Below are 21698 nucleotides of genomic sequence, written 5' to 3'. Positions count from 1 at the left end.
GGTAGGCTGGAGCAGAGAAAAGTTTGTGCCCACCCCCTTTGGGCTCAGGCCCACCCAAATACTTTAGCTAATGAGGATCCTCAAGCTCAGTCAGCTGAAGACTTTCTCTGAAGATGGCCAGAGCTCTCTTTTACCAAGCTTGGCAGGCGGCAGCAGCAATGACCCTAAGCCACTGGTGCCAGCACCCCACACCTGCTTAGCTGTCGATGGCTCAAGGATGCTGTTGCCAGAGCTTGGTAGAAAGGAGTTCTGGCTGCCTTTCGAGGAGGTCCTTAGCTGGGGATGTTTAGGAATCCTCACCAGCTATACAGCAAGGGTTAGGACTGGTGTTAGACCTGCTTGGGCCCAGGTGAGAAAATAAAGGAGGGCTCCCCTCTCCACTTCGGCTCCCCTCCAATTTCCCACCTGCCATTACTATCTTTCTGAGAAGTTTGGAGAGAAGAGGACATTTCTCTGGTAAGTGAACGCTACTTTGCTTTGTGCTTTGGGAACTTAAAGATTGGGGTTTAAAGGATGAATTGTAGGTTAGTGTTAGGCAAAATTAAAAAGCAAATTTCAACATCTAACAGAAAACAGCTAATCTCCATAGTCTTTTCCACTTAGTTTTAAAAGCTTTGTACCACAGCATTAACAGATAGAATCTAACAGCCACTGCAGGATCTAATTTAGTATTCCCCCCCACCCCTAGGACAACTCCTCATTTATAGTCAGTTATTGTAATTAGGGTAACAAGCAAGGAGTGCTTTTATAGAGTTTTAAATACATTTCATCACCATCTAAGAAGGAACTACTAAATAAATCATACAATATACTATATAAAGTAAAAGACATTTTTATATTAGGCTAATATCCTTAATACTGTAGCAAGCTTTAAATTATTGAAAAACTCAAAAACACTAAGATGGAGTCAGCAGTCCAGCAGCGAGAGGGGTGCTATCCAGTCTTTTGCATTGAGTGTCACATGTATGATTATCTCCCAGTTGGTGAGATGTCATATGTTTACGCCCGATGCAAAGAGCTCCTAGCTCTTAGAGAACGTGTCCGTTCTCTTGAGGCTAGAGTAGCAGACTTGGTGGAGCTGAGGGAGACAGAGAGGTACATAGAGGAGACCTACAGGGATGTTGTAGAGAAGTCCCACCTCCAGTCTAGTAGCCCTTGTGCTACCTTGGAGGAGAGAGGTCCCCTAGAAGGAGAGCATCACCCTGGTGAAGTAGGAAGTACTCCTGTAGCCAGGACCTGCCCACCAGGGGATGTACTATCCTCTCGCACCGAGGATATGTCTCCAAGTGCTGCCCAGGAGGGAAAGGTTAGGACAGCTGTTGTAGTTGGTGATTCGATCATTAGGCATATAGATAGCTGGGTGGCTGGTGGACGTGAGGATCGCCTGGTGACTTGCCTGCCTGGTGCGAAGGTGGCGGACCTCACGCGTCACCTAGATAGGATTTTAGATAGTGCTGGGGAGGAGTCCGCTGTCTTGGTACATGTGGGTACCAATGACATAGGAAAATGTGGGAGAGAGGTTCTGGAAGCCAAATTTAGGCTCTTAGGTAGAAAGCTCAAATCCAGATCCTCTAGGGTAGCATTTTCTGAAATGCTACCTGTTCCACGTGCAGGTCCCAAGAGACAGGCAGAGCTCCAGAGTCTCAATGCGTGGATGAGACGATGGTGCAGGGAGGAGGGTTTTAGATTTGTTAGGAACTGGGCAACATTCTGGGGAAGGGGGAGCCTATTCCGAAAGGATGGGCTCCACCTTAACCAGGGTGGGACCAGGCTGCTGGCGTCGGCATTTAAAAAGGAGATACAGCAGCTTTTAAACTAGAAATGGGGGGAAGGCCGACAGTCGCTCAAAAGCGCATGGTTCAGGAAAAGGTATCTTGCAAAGATACCTCACAAACAGGGAAGATAGGGTTTCTGGATAGTGAGGTTGCACAACAGACCGTGGTAGACCAGGTGCCCTTAAATACAACTAAAGATCAGACAAAAGATGTCAAATCAATAGTGTCAGGTACTAAGCATCATGCAAATAAGAACAACAAACATACTCTGAAATGTCTATATGCAAATGCTAGGAGTCTAAGAAATAAGCTGGGAGAGTTGGAATATATTGCACTAAACGAAAAATTGGATATAATAGGCATTACTGAGACCTGGTGGAAGGAGGATAACCAGTGGGACACTGTCATACCGGGGTACAAAGTATATCGTAGTGATAGGGTGGACCGGACTGGTGGAGGGGTAGCATTGTATATTAATGAGAGCCTTGACTCAGATAGATTACAAATTCAGCAGGACACAAATCACACCTTTGAATCATTGTATAAAAGGGAAAAAAACGGTGATAGGAGTGTACTACCGTCCGCCTCGCCAGGATGAGCAGGTAGACACAGAAATGATAAAAGAAATCAGAGACGCGAACAAAATGGGCAATGTGATAATAATGGGTGACTTCAATTATCCAAATATAGACTGGGTAAATGTAACATCGGGACATGCTACAGAGATACAATTCCTTGATGAAATCAAGGACAGCTTTATGGAGCAACTGGTGCAGGAGCCGACGAGAGAAGGAAAAATTCTAGACTTGGTCCTTAGTGGAGCGCGTGATCTGGTGAGGGACATTATGGTATTGGGGCCGCTTGATAACAGTGACCATAATATGATTAGTTTTGATATCGGCCTTGAAGTAACTGTACACAGAAAGTCAAATATGTTAGTGTTTAACTTTAAAAAAGGAGACTATGATAAAATGAGAAGAACGGTAAAAAAAAAACTTAGGGGGGCAACTGAGAGAGTAAAAACTGTACAACAAGCGTGAACGCTGTTCAAAAATACCATCCTGGAGGCCCAGGCCATACATATTCCGCGAATTAGAAAACAAAGACAGAACTCCAAAAGACAGCCGGCCTGGTTGAAAAGTGAGGTGAAGGAAGCTATTAGGGCTAAAAGAAACGCCTTCAGAAAATGGAAGAAGGAACAGTCTGAAAATAACAAGCAGCAGCATAAGGAGTGTCAAAGCAAATGCAAGGTGCAGATAAAGAAGGCCAAGAGGGATTACGAAAAAAAGATAGCATTAGAGGCAAAAAAAAACATAGTAAAATTTTTTTTCGGTATATTAAAAGCAGGAAGCCGGCAAAAGAATCGGTTGGGCCGCTGGATGACCGAGGGGTAAAAGGGGCGATCAAAGAAGACAAAGACGTAGCGGAGAGACTGAATGAATTCTTTGCTTCGGTCTTCACCGAGGAAGATTTGGGTGGGATACCGGTGTCAGAAATGGTATTTCAAGCGGACGAGTCGGAGAAACTTACTGACTTCACGGTAAACCTGGAGGACGTAATGGGGCAGTTCGGCAAACTGAAGAGTAGCAAATCTCCTGGACCGGATGGTATTCATCCTAGAGTACTGATAGAACTGAAAAATGAGCTTGCGGAGCTACTGCTAGTGATATGCAATTTATCCTTAAAATCGAGCGTGGTACCAGAAGATTGGAGGGTGGCCAATGTAACGCCCATTTTTAAAAAAGGCTCCAGGGGAGATCCGGGAAATTATAGACCGGTGAGTCTGACGTTGGTGCCGGGGAAAATGGTAGAGGCTATTATTAAAAACAAAATTACAGAGCACATCCGAGGACATGGATTACTGAGACCGAGTCAGCACGGCTTTTGTGTGGGGAAATCTTGCCTGACCAATTTACTTCAATTCTTTGAAGGAGTAAACAAACATGTGGACAAAGGGGAGCCGGTTGATATTGTGTATCTGGATTTTCAAAAGGCATTTGACAAGGTACCTCATGAAAGGCTACAGAGGAAATTGGAGGGTCATGGGATAGGAGGAAATGTCCTATTGTGGATTAAAAACTGGTTGAAGGATAGGAAACAGAGAGTGGGGTTAAATGGGCAGTATTCACAATGGAGAAGGGTAGTAAGTGGGGTTCCTCAGGGGTCTATGCTAGGACCGCTGCTTTTTAATATATTTATAAATGATTTAGAGATGGGAGTAACTAGCGAAGTAATTAAATTTGCTGATGACACAAAGTTATTCAAAGTCGTTAACTCGCGACAGGATTGTGAAAAATTACAAGAGTACCTTACGAGACTGGGAGACTGGGCGGCTAAATGGCAGATGACGTTTAATGTGAGCAAGTGCAAGGTGATGCATGTGAGAAAAAAGAACCCGAATTATAGCTATGTCATGCAAGGTTCCACGTTAGGATTTACGGACCAAGAAAGGGATCTGGGTGTCGTCGTCGATAACACACTGAAACCTTCTGCTCAGTGTGCTGCTGCGGCTAGGAAAGCGAATAGAATGTTGGGTATTATTAGGAAAGGTATGGAAAACAGGTGTGAGGATGTTATAATGCCGTTGTATCGCTCCATGGTGCGACCGCACCTTGAGTATTGTGTTCAATTCTGGTCGCCGCTTCTCAAGAAAGATATAGTAGAATTGGAAAAGGTGCAGCGAAGGGCGACTAAAATGATAGTGGGGATGGGACAACTTCCCTATGAAGAAAGACTAAGGAGGCCAGGGCTATTCAGCTTGGAGAAGAGATGGCTGAGGGGAGACATGATAGAGGTATATAAAATAATGAGTGGAGTGGAACAGGTGGATGTGAAGCGTCTGTTCACGCTTTCCAAAAATACTAGGACTAGGGGGCATGCGATTAAACTACAGTGTAGTAAATTTAAAACAAATCGGAGAAAAGTTTTCGTCACCCAACGTGTAATTAAACTCTGGAATTCATTGCCGGAGAATGTGGTGAAGGCGGTTAGCTTAGCAGAGTTTAAAAAGGGGTTGGACGGTTTCCTAAAGGACAAGTCCATAAACCGCTACTAAACGGACTTGGAAAAATCCAAAATTCCAGGAATAACATGTATAGAATGTTTGTACATTTGGGAAGCTTGCCAGGTGCCCTTGGCCTGGATTGGCCGCTGTCGTGGACAGGATGCTGGGCTCGATGGACCCTTGGTCTTTTCCCAGTATGGCATTACTTATGTACTTACAGTGGGGGAAATAAGTATTTGATCCCTTGCTGATTTTGTAAGTTTGCCCACTGACAAAGACATGAGCAGCCCATAATTGAAGGGTAGGTTATTGGTAACAGTGAGAGATAGCACATCACAAATTAAATCCGGAAAATCACATTGTGGAAAGTATATGAATTTATTTGCATTCTGCAGAGGGAAATAAGTATTTGATCCCCCACCAACCAGTAAGAGATCTGGCCCCTACAGACCAGGTAGATGCTCCAAATCAACTCGTTACCTGCATGACAGACAGCTGTCGGCAATGGTCACCTGTATGAAAGACACCTGTCCACAGACTCAGTGAATCAGTCAGACTCTAACCTCTACAAAATGGCCAAGAGCAAGGAGCTGTCTAAGGATGTCAGGGACAAGATCATACACCTGCACAAGGCTGGAATGGGCTACAAAACCATCAGTAAGACGCTGGGCGAGAAGGAGACAACTGTTGGTGCCATAGTAAGAAAATGGAAGAAGTACAAAATGACTGTCAATCGACAAAGATCTGGGGCTCCACGCAAAATCTCACCTCGTGGGGTATCCTTGATCATGAGGAAGGTTAGAAATCAGCCTACAACTACAAGGGGGGAACTTGTCAATGATCTCAAGGCAGCTGGGACCACTGTCACCACGAAAACCATTGGTAACACATTACGACATAACGGATTGCAATCCTGCAGTGCCCGCAAGGTCCCCCTGCTCCGGAAGGCACATGTGACGGCCCGTCTGAAGTTTGCCAGTGAACACCTGGATGATGCCGAGAGTGATTGGGAGAAGGTGCTGTGGTCACATGAGACAAAAATTGAGCTCTTTGGCATGAACTCAACTCGCCGTGTTTGGAGGAAGAGAAATGCTGCCTATGACCCAAAGAACACCGTCCCCACTGTCAAGCATGGAGGTGGAAATGTTATGTTTTGGGGGTGTTTCTCTGCTAAGGGCACAGGACTACTTCACCGCATCAGTGGGAGAATGGATGGGGCCATGTACCGTACAATTCTGAGTGACAACCTCCTTCCCTCCGCCAGGGCCTTAAAAATGGGTCGTGGCTGGGTCTTCCAGCACGACAATGACCCAAAACATACAGCCAAGGCAACAAAGGAGTGGCTCAGGAAGAAGCACATTGGGGTCATGGAGTGGCCTAGCCAGTCACCAGACCTTAATCCCATTGAAAACTTATGGAGGGAGCTGAAGATGCGAGTTGCCAAGCGACAGCCCAGAACTCTTAATGATTTAGAGATGATCTGCAAAGAGGAGTGGACCAAAATTCCTCCTGACATGTGTGCAAACCTCATCATCAACTACAGAAGACGTCTGACCGCTGTGCTTGCCAACAAGGGTTTTGCCACCAAGTATTAGGTCTGGTTTGCCAGAGGGATTAAATACTTATTTCCCTATGCAGAATGCAAATAAATTCATATACTTTCCACAATGTGATTTTCCGGATTTAATTTGTGATGTGCTATCTCTCACTGTTACCAATAACCTACCCTTCAATTATGGGCTGCTCATGTCTTTGTCAGTGGGCAAACTTATAAAATCAGCAAGGGATCAAATACTTATTTCCCCCACTGTATGTATCACACCAACAGACCCTAACCAAATACAGAACAAGGGATCACAAATTAGAAATAAAAATATTTAGACAAAAATTGAAAAGGAACCCCAAGAAGTTAAACATAGCATTACTGCAACACTGGAGACATAAAACAAAGATGCATTTCCTTTTCTACAGAATACTGCTATGCACATTTCCAAAAGCTAACATATTCCATTTAAAACATTCAAAATAAAATGATTTGTTTCTACCTTTGTTGTCTGGACATTTTATTTTTCCATCTTGCTGGTTACCATTTCTATTTTCTGCTTTCTTCTCTGTCGTCTGCTAATTCTTCTTCAAGCGGCTGCAGTCCATTTGTCTTTTCTCCTCTCCTGTCTGTTCCCTCACTATTCCTGCCTCTGACATATTGCTCATTCCTTTGTAGCTCTTTTCTGCCTCTCTCTCACCCTTCATCTCCTTTTTACTTTTCAACTACCTATCAAATTTTCATCTTCTTCACCCACTAGCTCTCCCATTTCCCATCTTACTCTTCCCCATCTCTACTTTCTCTTTTATCTTTAATCTACTTCCAATTACCATATTTCTACCCTCTTTAATCACTATCTCTCATTCATTTCCTTGCCACCCCTCCTCCCCCTCTTGGCCTCTCCCACAGGGTTCCACCATTCCCATCGTCTTCCTCCCACCACCCTTCTAACCAGCATCTGATCCCCTCCCCACCCCTCCCTGGTAGCCTTATATTTTCCTGCCCCTTCTCTCTTCATTCCTGTCCTCTCCCCCATGGCCCAGCATCCCCCCCCCCCTCACCACCTACTGTGTACCTCTCCCTCCCTCTCATCCACCCCCTCGTCCATCTCCCCCTCTCATTCCCGCTGTCCACCATCTCTCTCTCCCTCTCCTTTGTGTTCTGGGTTCAACATCTCTCTCCCCTTCCCATACACCATCTCTACCTTTCTCCCCTCTACCATCATGTCCAACATTTCTCTCTCCCTCTCCCTTGTGTTCTGGTCCAACATCTCTCTCCCCTTCCCATGCAGCATCTCTTCCTTCCTCCCCTCCTACCATCATTTCTAACATTTCTCCCTTCCCTCCACCCCTATGCCCACCATTTCTCCCCCTCTCACCACCTATCCCCTCTCTATACAGCATGTCTCCCTCCCCTCCACCTCATATGCAGCCAAGACTTCTCCCTTCCTCGCCCCTCCACCCCTTTGCTGCATCTCTCCCTTCATCTCCTTGCAACTACTAAGTGCTAACCCGGAAGCCTCTCCGGCTTCCAGGTTAGTGCTTAGTAGCTGCAAGGAGATTGTTGAGCGGCAGCCGGCAGGCAGCGTGTGGGAATCGCTGCGAGCCGAGCCTGTGACCGAAATCGCTGTGCAGGAAGGAACACTGCTGCTGGGCGGGCCTGACCCCAAATTGGGTGATGGGCCCGCCCCTGGCTATGCCCCTGACCTTGGTCCCATGGTTCACAGTCTACTGCATTAACCATTAGAAAAGCAACATGCAGATCTGAGTAGACTAAGAATGGCCATAAATACTTGAAGCTGTCATAGATCCTGGTATCCCATGAAGTTTCACATTTAGGGGAGGAGGAGGAGGAGAATAGCATACAGCAACCATTGGGGGATTAACGAGGTGTCATGCCTTAATTCTTCCAGTGGGCAGCTGCTCAATCAGAGCACCTTTCTGTAACCTGGACATGACAAGTATCAGGTCTAACATCCATCTTTTTTGATATAGATGTTTCTTCCCCTTCTGTCATCAGAGTATAGCCTTCCTATTTTGGGCCCTCCCTAGTCAAGCACAGATGACACAGCCCTTGCCATATGGATGTACTGCAGTGTTAGACATCCATATTCTGCTTCTGTAAAATTGAGATTTGGATGTCTATGCAATATGGACATCTAATTGCCAGTTTTCAGATGTCCAAAACAAGAACATCCGCCATCATAAACTTACATTCATCTTTTTTTCTTTGGTTTGCGATATTGATTTGCTGTGACTCTTTACCATTGGCTGATGCAGATGTTAGCCTCTCTTGTTTGGCAATGTATAAGAAACTGCCAATGAAAGTGCCTGTTATTGAGAGTGATTTTTGGTGATGTCACCTGTTCACTTGGAGCAGGACTAAGACCATCAGCTTATGTAGACAGACAACCAAATGGCAGTCAGAGAATGACAACTTTTGGTCACTAGTGACCAGCAAGGAACTTGCAGTAGTTAAGGTATCCCTTTCTACATGAAAGTGAACACTTCCAAAACAGAATATAGGACGCGAATGATAACACATGACAGTATCTATTCACTTGCCAAAGGAACTCCATGCCCCAGTGCTAGAGGAGGATATTGAATTCCTGTATCCTATCAGCACAATCTCTCTAATGAGCAAAAATGAAGAGAAACATCATATTACATCAAAATAAATTATGGAATAAGTGCATCAAAAAATAACTCATTCTTTATAGTTTTGCTAGAGTACCACAAAAGATTATGAATAACTGCTTTTACCAGACCAAAGGAACAGAAGCCAAACTCACAACTGGTGTTTTATTAAAACAGCATCTGACATTGTTTTCCAGTGATAACATACATCATAAATAGTACCAGGTTAGCCTAACAAAAATCAAATCCATCGAAATAAAACCAATAACGGAGTAGAGATAATAACTTTATAAGGCTAAAGGATATTCACAGATGCATGTTTTCAGGGCTACTAAAGTCCCTTTCTAAGGCAAGGCTGTAATTCATAAAATCCCACAGCTGATCCTTTCTTTGTAAACAGAAGAAGCTTCTCCCTGGGGCTGCAATACAAAATGAGTTTTCTATTGCTCTGACTAAAAAGCAAGACCGGGAAAGGAGAAATGACACGATGTGCAAAGTCTTTTATTCAAGTTCAGGGACAAAGGTCCTAGAGTGGTGATCAACTCGGCTACAGCCCCCATCTGCACCGCCAGAAAAAAAAAAAAAAAAAGCAAGGCAGCATTACAGGTATCAGTCACTACAGCATGTCACTTACATACAACAGCACTCGTGGGTAGGCACTTTAGAAAAGGAAATCTGGGCTCCTATGTACAAACACTGAAGACTTTGGTTTTAACTTTTAATATAAAAAAATTTCACCCATGTACAAAAAGGCTACACAGTATGACAGATGAGTACATTTTAAATACTGTGATTATTACTCTTACAAAAGAAAACACTGCTGAAATATATAAAAAAAATAAAAAAAGAAAATTAAAATCCTGTGCTGGCAAGAAGCATCAATAATATTCTGCATGTTTTTCCTCATGCATGTCACGGATCCTTGGTCTCTTCTGAGACACTATGCTGCCAGAAGCATCAGCACCTTGGCTCTGAAGGGCAGTCAGCACTGCTTACTCTCGGTGGACCAGCACAAACAGACCCAGTAAAAAGAGTACAGCATACTGCAAAGAGAAAACATAAAAAGGAATAATGTCACCACCAGATATTAGCAGTGATCCTATTTTCTACCTCTCATTGCCTCCTTTTCTATTCAGCAACATGCTCCTGGCAACTCAAATTTTGTTGTGGCTGAGGGTTAGAAGATTAGACTGCTTAAAGCCATAATTGTCACACAGTACCTGTTGGAGTTTTCCCTGCAGAGCAATTTACCTGCTACAAAGGTCTCAGCTGATGCCACCAAACCTTAGTTACTTATAGCTAACCAGAGGTCAGCTGTCCCATAATAACAATTCCATTGTTAAAGGAGATCAATGCAGAAAAGTCTATAGTCTAATGCCACTAACTCTTTGATAGAGAGTTCACTAATGGGATTATAAACCCAAAACACTCTTTCACCTAACACTAAGGCCAGGAATTGTTAATTCCTCGTTCTTCCAGGGCACCCCACTGTGGTGCAGATTTGTTAAAACTGTCCAGGCAGAACACATACACAAAAATTTAATTCATGCCACTGCACAAGTTGCATGAGTCTGCAGGTTGCAGATAGAATCTGCTCCAGTGGATCACAACAATCTTGGCACAGGGACTAGATGTCTAAAAAGGTAGATTAAATTTAATGTGGACAAGCATAAACTGATGCATGTTCAGAAAATTCAAAATCCCAACTATATCACTATTTAATAAGCATTTTTCCCAAAGGTACAATGAAAGAAGAAACCTTCATCAAACAGGTCCCCCTACAAGGCAATTATCAAAGCTATTTATTTAACTAAGGAAGGCTGTCTGAAGTTTGTCCAGCAACTAAAGTATGTGCACTGCTTCAAAACTTGCATACTTTTAGCCACAATAAGGGGGGGGGGGGGAGGAGAGGAGTTGTTTTGGGCAGGGTCAGAAAATAATGTTGGTAGATTGTATTTTTAAAGTTACATCATTATTTTCCATTGAAATTTTATTTGTAACAAAAGCAAATGTAAAGTCTGTGGGTACTTTGCACTCTCAGCAATTTTCAAAGGGAAAGCATGCATATACTTTGCATCAAACCTGGTGTACACATGTAATGCTGGGTTACACATTAGGAATTACCACACTCAGGAAAAGCATTTTGGTGTCACTGTGGACAATACAATGAATCCTCAGTTCAGGGTGCCGAAACAGCCAAAAAAGCAAATAAAATGTTAGGGAGGGACTAGAGAATAAAAAAGAGATTATCATATGTCTGTATGAATATATAGGAGGGCAAACCAAAGTCAAGACGATGGTAAAGTGAAGTTACTCACCTGTAGCAGGTGTTCTCCAAGCAGGCTAGGTGTGCTCATAAGTGGGTGAGGTCATCTGATGGAGCCCGGTGGGGACACTGGTTAGTGTATAGATGTTTCAAGAAAATTCTAGCAATGTACCACTGTGCATGCACGGATGCCTTCCTACACACAAGTATGGGTCCTTCAGTCGGGTAATATCGCTAAAGGAATACAACTCCTAGAGCAGGTGGAAGGGTATGTGAGAATACCTGGCCTGTTGTCCTCAGAGACCATCTGTTACAGGTAATTTACTTTGCTTTCTCCAATGACAAGCAGGCCCAATTGTATTCTCACATGTGGGAATCCCTGGCTACCAGGCTCACTGAAAACAATAATGCTAGGACAACAGGGACTCAAAACACCAAGGCCTGGAAGTCAATTATCCTGAAACTATAAATATACTAGTTGTGAAGGTGCAGCCTGGAACTTAACAAAATTGGGCCTAGGAGGATGGAGTTGGATTCTAGACACTAAACAGATTCTGCAGACTGTCTGATCGAACCGGCTGTCACGTTGGGTATCCTACTCAAGGAAGTAGTGAAATGTAAATTTGTGGACCAAAGATCACATAACAGCCTTGTAAATGTCCTCTAGGGAGGCTGACCTCAAGTGGGCTACCGATATAGCCTTGGCTCTGACATGAGCCTTGACATAACCCTCAAGAGTCAGCCCAGCCTGGGCATAAGTGAAAGAGATGCAATCTGCTAGCCAACTAGAAATTGTGCATTTGCTGATGGCTACCCCCATCCTGTTGGGGTCCAAAGAAACAAAAACTGGATGGACTGTCTATGGGCTTTAAGTCCACTCCAGATAGAAAGCTAAGGCTCACTTGCTGTCTAAGGTATACAGTACGCCTTCACCAGGATGGGTATAAGTGTCTTTGGGAAAAATGTTGGCAAAAGCAATTGAGTGGTCACGATGGAACTCCAACACCATCTTAGGAAGGAACTTAGGGTGTGAGCATAGAACTACTCTATTATGATGAAACCTAGTTTAAGGTGGAGTGGAGGAGTGGCCTAGTGGTTAGGGTGGTGGACTTTGGTCCTGGGGAACTGAGTTTGATTCCCGGCAAGTCACTTAACCCTCCATTGCCTGCCGCATTGAGCCTGCCATGAGTGGGAAAGCGCGGGGTACAAATGTAACAAAAAAAAAAAAAAAAATCAGCTGCTAGGGCCTGAAGTTCACTGACTCTGTGAGCTGAAGTGACTGCCACCAAAAACACAACTTTCCAGGTCAGAAACTTCAGATGACAGGAGTCAAGTGGCTCAAAAGGAGCTTTCATCAGCTGGGTGAGAACAGCGTTGAGATCCCTTGACACAGTGTAACATAGTAAATGACGGCAGATAAAGACCTGTATGGTCCCATCCAGTCTGCCCAACAAGATGAACTCATTTTACATGGTATGTGATACTTTATATGTATACCAGAGTTTGATTTGTCCTTGACATTCTCAGGGCACAAACTGTAGAAGTCTGCCCAGCACTCTTCTTGTACTAAGGTTTGACGGTGGAAGGTTTGACGGGTGGGCTTTGTCAACATCAAACCTCTCATAAAACAAACAACTAGAGGCTATACAGAGATGGGCTTGCCTCCTACACGGAGATGGTAAGCACTAATTGCACTGAGATGAACCCTTACAGAGTTGGTTTTCAAACCAGACTAAGAGAAGTGCAGACATGGGGAGGCCACTGCTTGCGCTGGGATTAGTATTTTTATTTTATTTTTTTTCTTACATTTGTACCCCACGCTTTCCCACTCAGCAGGTTAAATGCAGCTTACATATTATATATAGGTACTTATTTGTACCTGGGGCAATGGAGGGTTAAGTGACTTGCCCAGAGTCACCAGGATCTGCCTGTGCCTGCAGTGGGAATTGAACCCAGTTCCCCAGGACCAAAGTCCACCACTCTAACCACTAGGCCACTCCTCCACTCTATGGAATCTTGCTACTGTTTGGGTTTCTGCCAGATACTTGTGACCTGGATTGGCCACTGCTGGAAACAGGATACTGGGCTAGATGAATCATTGGTCTGACCCAGTATGGCTAATTCTTATGTTTGTGTAGGGCAAGTAAGAGGATCTAAGGCCTTGCCCTCACATCAGATGGCAAACCTCTTCCACTTAAACAACACTTCTTAGTGGAGTCTTTTCAGGACACACGCAAGATTCTGTAGAAGGACGCAAAACTCTACGCTTTCAACATCCAGGCCATGAGGGTCAGGGACTGGAGGTTGGGATGCAGAAGGGATTCCTCATTCTGTGTGATGAGGGTTGGAAAACACTCCAATCTCCACATTTCTTCAGAGGATAACTCCAGAAGAAGAAGAAACCAGATCTGCCTGAGTCAAAAAGGGCGGTTTACTCGTTCATTATGATATATCACTTATTTGCCTCAGCAGTGCACATAACCAACCTTCACTTAGTGTTGGAAACGCCTGCACCAGATTCTTCATAGGCTTTTGAATATCATAATATTTAAAATCAATTTTTGCCAGTGTTTATCTTCTTTAATTATTTTAACTTGAAGTACTTAACTTAATAGTAGGTACTCGGACCAGGGGTTCTAACACGTCCGACATGCATGTTGGCAAATATCAGACTACTGGAGGCAACTGAATCCCACTGCCCGGGAATACACTTGTTACTTGCAGGTACATCAGTCCTTCTCAAGAATTGACTTTTGGCTGGGAGATATTGACTTGATACATAAAATCCGGGATCATCAAATCATTAGCCATACGTGGTCAGACTATAGTCCTGTAGTACTGAAAATGGATCTACTGGTGGCGCAAAAAACCCGACCGTCATGGCGTTTAGACGATTCTCTCTTATCTGAGCTGTCCTATATCATTCAGCTAGAGAATCAAATTAAAGAGTATATCCAGCTTAATGATAATGGCGAAGTTTCACTGGGGGTTGTATGGGATGGATTGAAGGCGGTAATTCGCGGCCATTTTATAGCATTAAAAGCCCACATACAGAAAGAACGCAGAGTAGTGGAAGCCGATCTGTGGAAGCGACTGATAATCTTAGAGAGGAATTTGCATCGGAGAGCTCCGCAACACTCTTCTCCTTTGCTAGAACAGTTACAGAAACTGCAACATGAGCTGCATGAGCAACAGTTAGCTGACATTGCTGAGCAATTGCAGCGAGTGCGACAGTGCCAGTTTGAGTTTGGAAATAAATCCAGTAGGTTGTTAGCTTACAAGCTTAAAAAGCAAGCTCTGCGAAATCATGTTTCTGCACTCAGAACTCGAGATGGCACAATAACTTCAGAACCAGGGCATATATAAAGTCTGTTCCAACAGTTTTATGAAACCTTATATACCCCTGATGTTGATCCCTCGATAGAGGATATTTTGCGGTTTTTAGACCGGGTTCGGTTACCGGTGCTCAACATCAATTGTCTAGGCCTATTGAGCTGGATGAGGTTCTCTGGGCGATCCGTGCATTATCTTTGGGTAAGGCCCCAGGACCTGATGGTTTCACCAGTAAGTTTTATAAGACCTTTGCTAAAGTCTTAGGGCCATTTTTATTGCGATTATTCAATTCTTTCAGTGTGGGCCAGCCAATACCGCAAACCTGGAACTTGGCGACTATCTCCGTAATATTAAAACCGGGTAAAGACCCCCTTCAATGTGGTTCCTACCGACCCATCTCTTTGCTGGGGGTAGATTATAAAATCTTTACCAAAATATTAGCTACCCATCTCCAGCATTATCTCCCTTCTTTGATACATGAGTACCAGGCGGATTTTATTCAGGGTCGGAAACCTTCGATAACATTCGGCGTGCACTCCATCTTATTCATTATGCTCGGTTGGCTAAAATCCCTATGGGAGTACTTTCGCTAGATGCAGAGAAAGTGTTTGACCGAGTGCACTGGCCCTTCATGTTCGCAGTCTTGCAGAGGGTGGGAATTGAGGACCAATTTTTATCTTGGCTTCATCTTCTGTATGCAGAGCCTTGTGCGTCTGTGAATGTCAATGGGTGCAGTTCTCCTTCATTCTTATTGAGCAGGGGCACAAGGCAGGGGTGTGCTTTATTGCCTCTACTTTTTGCACTGGTGGTGGAGCCCCTCGCTTGCTTCATTCGGGTGCATCCGGACATTATAGGAATCTGTGCCAATGGGGGGGGAGTCGCGCATTACGTTGTTTGCTGATGATATCCTATTGACATTGACCGATCCGGAGGTCTCCTTTCCAGCATTGTCCTCTACTTTGCAGTGGTATGACTGGGTTTCCGGGTTTAAAATCAATCTGGAAAAATCGGAAGCTTTAAGTATTGGCTACTCTGATGCGCAAGTAGCGAGGTTGACATCTGAATTTCCTTTTCGCTGGGCGAAAAAAATCGATTCGATACCTGGGGGTTAGCTTGACTGGTGACATAGCAGACTTATATGGTGCAAACTTCCCGAGCAAATTATGAGAATTATTCTCTGAGCTGGACCGCTGGAAGGGATTGACGGTTTCGTGGATAGGACGCGTTCATGCGGTCAAAATGATAATACTTCCCAAGTTATTGTATTTATTCATGGCTCTTCCCATTTCTTTGCCTGTTGAATTTTTCCGAGGCCTGAACAAAAAGGTGTTTTCTTACATTTGGAAAAAGAAACCTCCAAGAGTCCGAGCAGCAGTGATGTTTCAGAAACGTGAACATGGGGGTATGGGGGGGGTCCCTTCATTTGTAGAATATTATCAGGTTACCCATCTTCGTGTCTTGGTAGAGTGGCTCAATGGGTCTGGGAAATTATGGCGATCCCTTGAACAGGCAGAGCTTGCTTCCTATCCGCTGAGAGCTGTGCCTTGGTTGCCGGAACAGCTTGTGAAGCGGGTGGCTCAGGCGGCCTCTCCACTGGTTCGATGGCCTTTGTTAACATGGATTGCCATCCGACACAGACTTTTCCCGGGGCGGAAATATTTTTTGCATATGTACATTACATTTGCTCCACATTTCATGCCAGGGACCATTGATCCCTGTTTCCGTTCTGGGTTTATGTACCTTAGGTCAAATCTGGGAGGAGGGTGAGTTTGTCTCCTTTTCAGATACTCAAGAGGAGTTTGGCCTCCCGATTTCTCAGGCGTTCCAATACCAGCAGGTGCGGGATTTTGTGTCTCGGAGAGCCAAAGGAGACCTGAGCTTAACTGAAGCACCCTTAGAGCGGGCAATGATGAGTGGATCAGCTAAGGGGTGTATTTCCAGAATTTATAGAGCTCTCCTGTCCTCTAAAAAAAACCGATTACATATCTGTCTAGATGGGAGGCCGCCATGGGTACATCCTAGGAGTATGATCAGTGGGGGACGCATTTTCAAATCTTTGCTTAAGGTATCAGTTTCTAGTACTTTAATGGAAAATGGCCATAAGATATTATATAGTTGGTACTATACACCAAAACGACTCTCCAAGATGTTCCCTAATAGTTCTGCCTTGTGTTGGCGCCATTGTGGGCAAAAAGCTGATATGGTTCATGTTTGGTGGACCTGTCCACAAGCGCAAGAATTCTGGACTAACATTTTGAAGCTTGTGTTAGCTATCACGGGAATCACATATCCATTAAAATTGGAGTATTGTTTGCTACGTTAGGCCTCGTGGAGTGAAGCCCGACACTCACCAACTAGTTGCTTCCGTGTTTGTAGCTAGTAAGTTACTATTGGCGGCGGCTTGGAAGCGACCTACTCTGCCGAGTCTTCAAGATATTCAGCGAAAGGTGGACTATATTAATCTGATGTCCAAGTTGACAGCCTTCCGAACAGGACACTTGGAGACCTATCATCGCATTTGGGATCCATATGTACAATGGACTGCTGGGCCTGGTCCTTCTTTGTTAGTATAACAGTCCTGATGCTATCGCACTGTTACAGATGTCTGGTGGAGGGGAGGGGGGGGGAAGGAGGTGATTGGGAATACCACCCTGTATTTCTCATACCAGAATTGGTGATCGCCATCACGGTACTATGTAAGCCACATTGAGCCTGCAAATAGGTGGGAAAATGTGGAATACAAGTGCAACAAATAAAAATAAATAAATAAATAAGAGAAATAATTGCAATGCAATGATATCTTGACCTGTGTGATTCGCAATGTAGATATTATTCAGTTGGTTGTCTTGTTACCTGTTATTAAAATTCAAAAATAAAGATTTTAAAAAAAATTACTTTTTTTTTTTTTTTTGGACCAAATTTGCTTGCTTCAGCATACACCAGTAGTGTAGTGGGTTTCTAAATAAACTTCTATTTAAATACAGTTTAGCACCAATGTATTGGTATTCACTTGCTATCTTTTCAACTATCTAAAATCTATTTGCTGTGTAGGAAATACATGTGGAGACATATTTTCAAAGCACTTAGACTTACGAAGTTACATAGTAACCTATGGAACTTTGTAAGTCTATGTGCTTTGAAAATGAGCCCCTAAGTCTCATACCTTGAATTTTGGGTAATCATTCATAAGGATCGTCACAATTCCAATATAGGGCACAAACCTACAAAAAAATAATATGCAGTCTGGTTACAAATCACAGTAAAACATGGTCTCAGAACAGCTTACCATAGTAAACATTGTATACACAGAGGGTGTGTCACCTGCAAACATGTACCTGCACATATATATAAGACAATCCCTGAATGCCTCCAAACATACTGTACTCATGTAATGCACTTTCCTTTCCAGAATACACATGTATTGCCATCACAGTGCATTCTGCATGTAAACATACTCTTGTAAACATGCTGTCAGCATTACATTTTCAGGCCACACTGAGTAGGCAGAGCTGTACAATGTTACCATCTACTGTACGGGACCATACAAGTGGATAAAGTACGTGAAAAGGATTTTCTAGCCCAGGCAGTAATTTTGGCAAGTAGAAAGAGTGATACATGAAAGTCAGAGTGATATTGGTCTTAATCTATTTAGCTAGAAACATATGCCACATAAGTACATAAGTACATAAGTAGTGCCATACTGGGAAAGACCAAAGGTCCATCTAGCCCAGCATCCTGTCACCGACAGTGGCCAATCCAGGTCAAGGGCACCTGGCACGCTCCCCAAACGTAAAAACATTCCAGACAAGTTATACCTAAAAATGCGGAATTTTTCCAAGTCCATTTAATAGCGGTCTATGGACTTGTCCTTTAGGAATCTATCTAACCCCTTTTTAAACTCCGTCAAGCTAACCGCCCGTACCACGTTCTCCGGCAACGAATTCCAGAGTCTAATTACACGTTGGGTGAAGAAAAATTTTCTCCGATTCGTTTTAAATTTACCACACTGTAGCTTCAACTCATGCCCTCTAGTCCTAGTATTTTTGGATAGCGTGAACAGTCGCTTCACATCCACCCGATTCATTCCACTCATTATTTTATACACTTCTATCATATCTCCCCTCAGCCGTCTCTTCTCCAAGCTAAAAAGCCCTAGCCTTCTCAGCCTCTCTTCATAGGAAAGTCGTCCCATCCCCACTATCATTTTCGTCGCCCTTCGCTGTACCTTTTCCAATTCTACTATATCTTTTTTGAGATACGGAGACCAGTACTGAACACAATACTCCAGGTGCGGTCGCACCATGGAGCGATACAACGGCATTATAACATCCGCACACCTGGACTCCATACCCTTCCTAATAACACCCAACATTCTATTCGCTTTCCTAGCCGCAGCAGCACACTGAGCAGAAGGTTTCAGCGTATCATCGACGACGACACCCAGATCCCTTTCTTGATCCGTAACTCCTAACGCGGAACCTTGCAAGACGTAGCTATAATTCGGGTTCCTCTTACTCACATGCATCACTTTGCACTTGTCAACATTGAACTTCATCTGCCACTTGCACGCCCAATCTCCCAGTCTCACAAGGTCCTCCTGTAATCGTTCACATTCCTCCTGCGACTTGACGACCCTGAATAATTTTGTGTCATCGGCGAATTTAATTATCTCACTAGTTATTCCCATCTCTAGGTCATTTATAAATACATTAAAAAGCAACGGACCCAGCACAGACCCCTGCGGGACCCCACTAACTACCCTCCTCCACTGAGAATACTGGCCACGCAATCCTACTCTCTGCTTCAGGGATTCATGAACATTAAACTCGGGTATAGAGACTTCAAAATAAAAAAAAATTATCACACTTATATCTTGTTTCATATGGGTGTTAGTGTGACAATCCTACATGAATGGAGTCTGAATAGATTTATGCATGGTAAAGTGAATACTGTAGGTAAGGGGTTTAAAAATATAGAAGTATAGGTTATTTTCAAAGACTCATTCAAAATGTAAAAATATGTTTTGTTGCCAATCTATTTAAATATATTAATTTATATTTTTTGTTTCATTATATAATTATTTTCTGAGTGGAGGAGTAGCCTAGTGGTTAGTGCAATGGACTTTGATCTTGGGGAAACTGGGTTTGATTCCTACTGCAGCTCCTTGTGACTCTGGGTAAGTCACTTAACCCTCCATTTCCCCAGGTACAAATAAGTACCTGTATATACTAGGTAAACCGCTTTAAATGTAGTTGTAAAAACCATACAAAGTCCCATTTCACTTCCTTTTCCCATTCTGTTCATGTTTATGTCACTCAATCTCTGCATGATTTATTAAAACGTGGAAGCATTTATGTAAAGATTAGTAAAAAAGGCCCGTTTCTGTTTTAAAGGAAACGGGCGCTAGCAAGGTTTTCCTCGGAGTGTGTATGTTTGAGAGAGTGTGAATGTGCGAGTGTGTGTGACAGAGAGAGAGAGAGAGAGAGAGAGTGAGACTGGGTGCGAGTGTGTGTGTGTGAGAATGAGAGTATGTGCCAGGGTCCCCCCCTCTCTCCCAGTTCCAGGGTCGTCCCCCCCCCCCCCCCCGGTATGTTCCCCATTTGCAGGGGTGTCCCCCCCTCCCTTCCTTCTAATTGCAGGGTCCCCCCTCCTCCCATTTTCCCAGTTGCAGGGTCCCCCCTCCATCCCTTCCTCCCTTTTTCCCAGTTGCAGGGCCCCCCCTCCTTTTGTCCAGTGGAAACAACTGTAAAAACGACAATGAGAAGCAGCTCCTATGGTTTTTTTTTTTTTTGAGTGTATAGGAATGACGGCTGCTTTGGGGCGTGGAATCAGAGATTAACCAATGGGCTTCCTTGCTTACCATAGACTTGCTTTGTTCACTTCCACTCCTGTCTATTGAACGTCCTGCAGCATGTCATAGGTTTGCTTGCTTTCTTTTGAGTGAACGGGGATGACGGCCGCGCTGGAATCGGACCCGCTGCACTTCCCCCCCCCCCCTCTGACTCGCCACTACTGGACCCCAACCCCCGCCCTGAGCCCTCACCCGCCTCCTCCGCTCGCTGTCTCACCACCCTCCCTCTTCGTCCTCTCCGACGCTCGTTCGCCGTCCTCCCTCTTCGTGCTCTCCGATTGACAGCAGTTAGTTCTGTAGGTTGGCAGGCAGTCTGCAGCGATTCCTGCCTGGGGTCGCTGTTTGCTGCTGGCTGGGTCACCGTTTGCTTGGATTGCTGTTTCGTGCTGGCTTGGTCGCATTTTGTTGCTGGGAGTCGGGCTGGAGGCGCAGCCAATCAGTGGCACTTCAGGAATGACGTCACTTTTATCTACTCCACTTTCCTGAGCAGCTCTGGCAGAAAACCACGGTTCCAGGCAGCCTCAGAATGTTGGAGGTGAGAATTATTATATAGGATGGTTATTAGAGTGACGCAGTTCTGATGCACATCATGGATATGACATATCAATACAGTATATGCTTTCTATGTATTTTATTGACTTTATTGTTGGTGTTGTATGTGGTTTGCTTTGCATGTTTATTTTGTAAGCTGCTTTGATTTAAGCAGTCTATTAATGTGTAAAATAAATAAAAATTAAATAACTAAAACCAACAAAACCAACAAAATAAAAGGAATAAGGACAAAAAATCACAATATGTCAACTCAAATAGATCTTTTCTTGCTAACCCTGGCAAATTGCCTCTATTCTTGCAAAGGTCAAACCAAGTTCTACCAACCTGACAGCTCTCAAAGGTCTCTAACACCACATCTTCCCTAACGGATAAATGGTCCAGATCTTTCATTGAGCTTGAAAATTTGTGCTTCATTTCTGAGGCAATGTTAGTACACAGCTCCCATGATGGCAATAAATAGAAGCCAAAGTATCTTTATTAACAGTTGTAACACATCTAGGGATCTTTTAATAAAGATTAGCTTGAGTTATCTGAAGCAGATCCCATTTTATTCCTATGGACCGTACTGCAGATAATTCGATCTAACCTTTAGTAAAAGATCCCCTCTAGTGATATTAAATAACTCTGTGGGTTGTGGCAACAACTGCTCAAGGGCTCTAACAAAAAATGGTTTCTTTGCAGTGGTAATGGCCTTAGCACAAGCAGATGTCTTAATTAAAAAAAAAAAAAGTATGACCT

General features: G+C 43.9%; 1 protein-coding gene across 1 annotated transcript in view; it reads right to left on the bottom strand.

The window, feature by feature from the left end:
* Positions 1 to 9109: 9109 nt before the first annotated feature.
* The window catches only part of SEC11A (SEC11 homolog A, signal peptidase complex subunit), a 104536-nt gene continuing 91947 nt past the window's right edge, over positions 9110 to 21698 (bottom strand). The window contains exons 5-6 of the mRNA XM_030187233.1: positions 17721 to 17778; positions 9110 to 10001 (exon numbers count right to left, since the gene is read on the bottom strand). Of these exons, the coding sequence (XP_030043093.1) occupies positions 9951 to 10001; positions 17721 to 17778 (109 nt within the window). The 3' untranslated portion in view covers positions 9110 to 9950. The remainder of the gene's footprint in view (positions 10002 to 17720; positions 17779 to 21698) is intronic.

Source organism: Microcaecilia unicolor, chromosome 1 (assembly GCF_901765095.1).
Source record: "Microcaecilia unicolor chromosome 1, aMicUni1.1, whole genome shotgun sequence".
In the NCBI taxonomy this organism is placed as follows: Eukaryota; Metazoa; Chordata; class Amphibia; order Gymnophiona; family Siphonopidae; genus Microcaecilia; species Microcaecilia unicolor.
The sequence above is the reverse complement of the archived record's forward strand: the minus strand, read 5'-3'. Positions and strand labels throughout refer to the sequence as shown.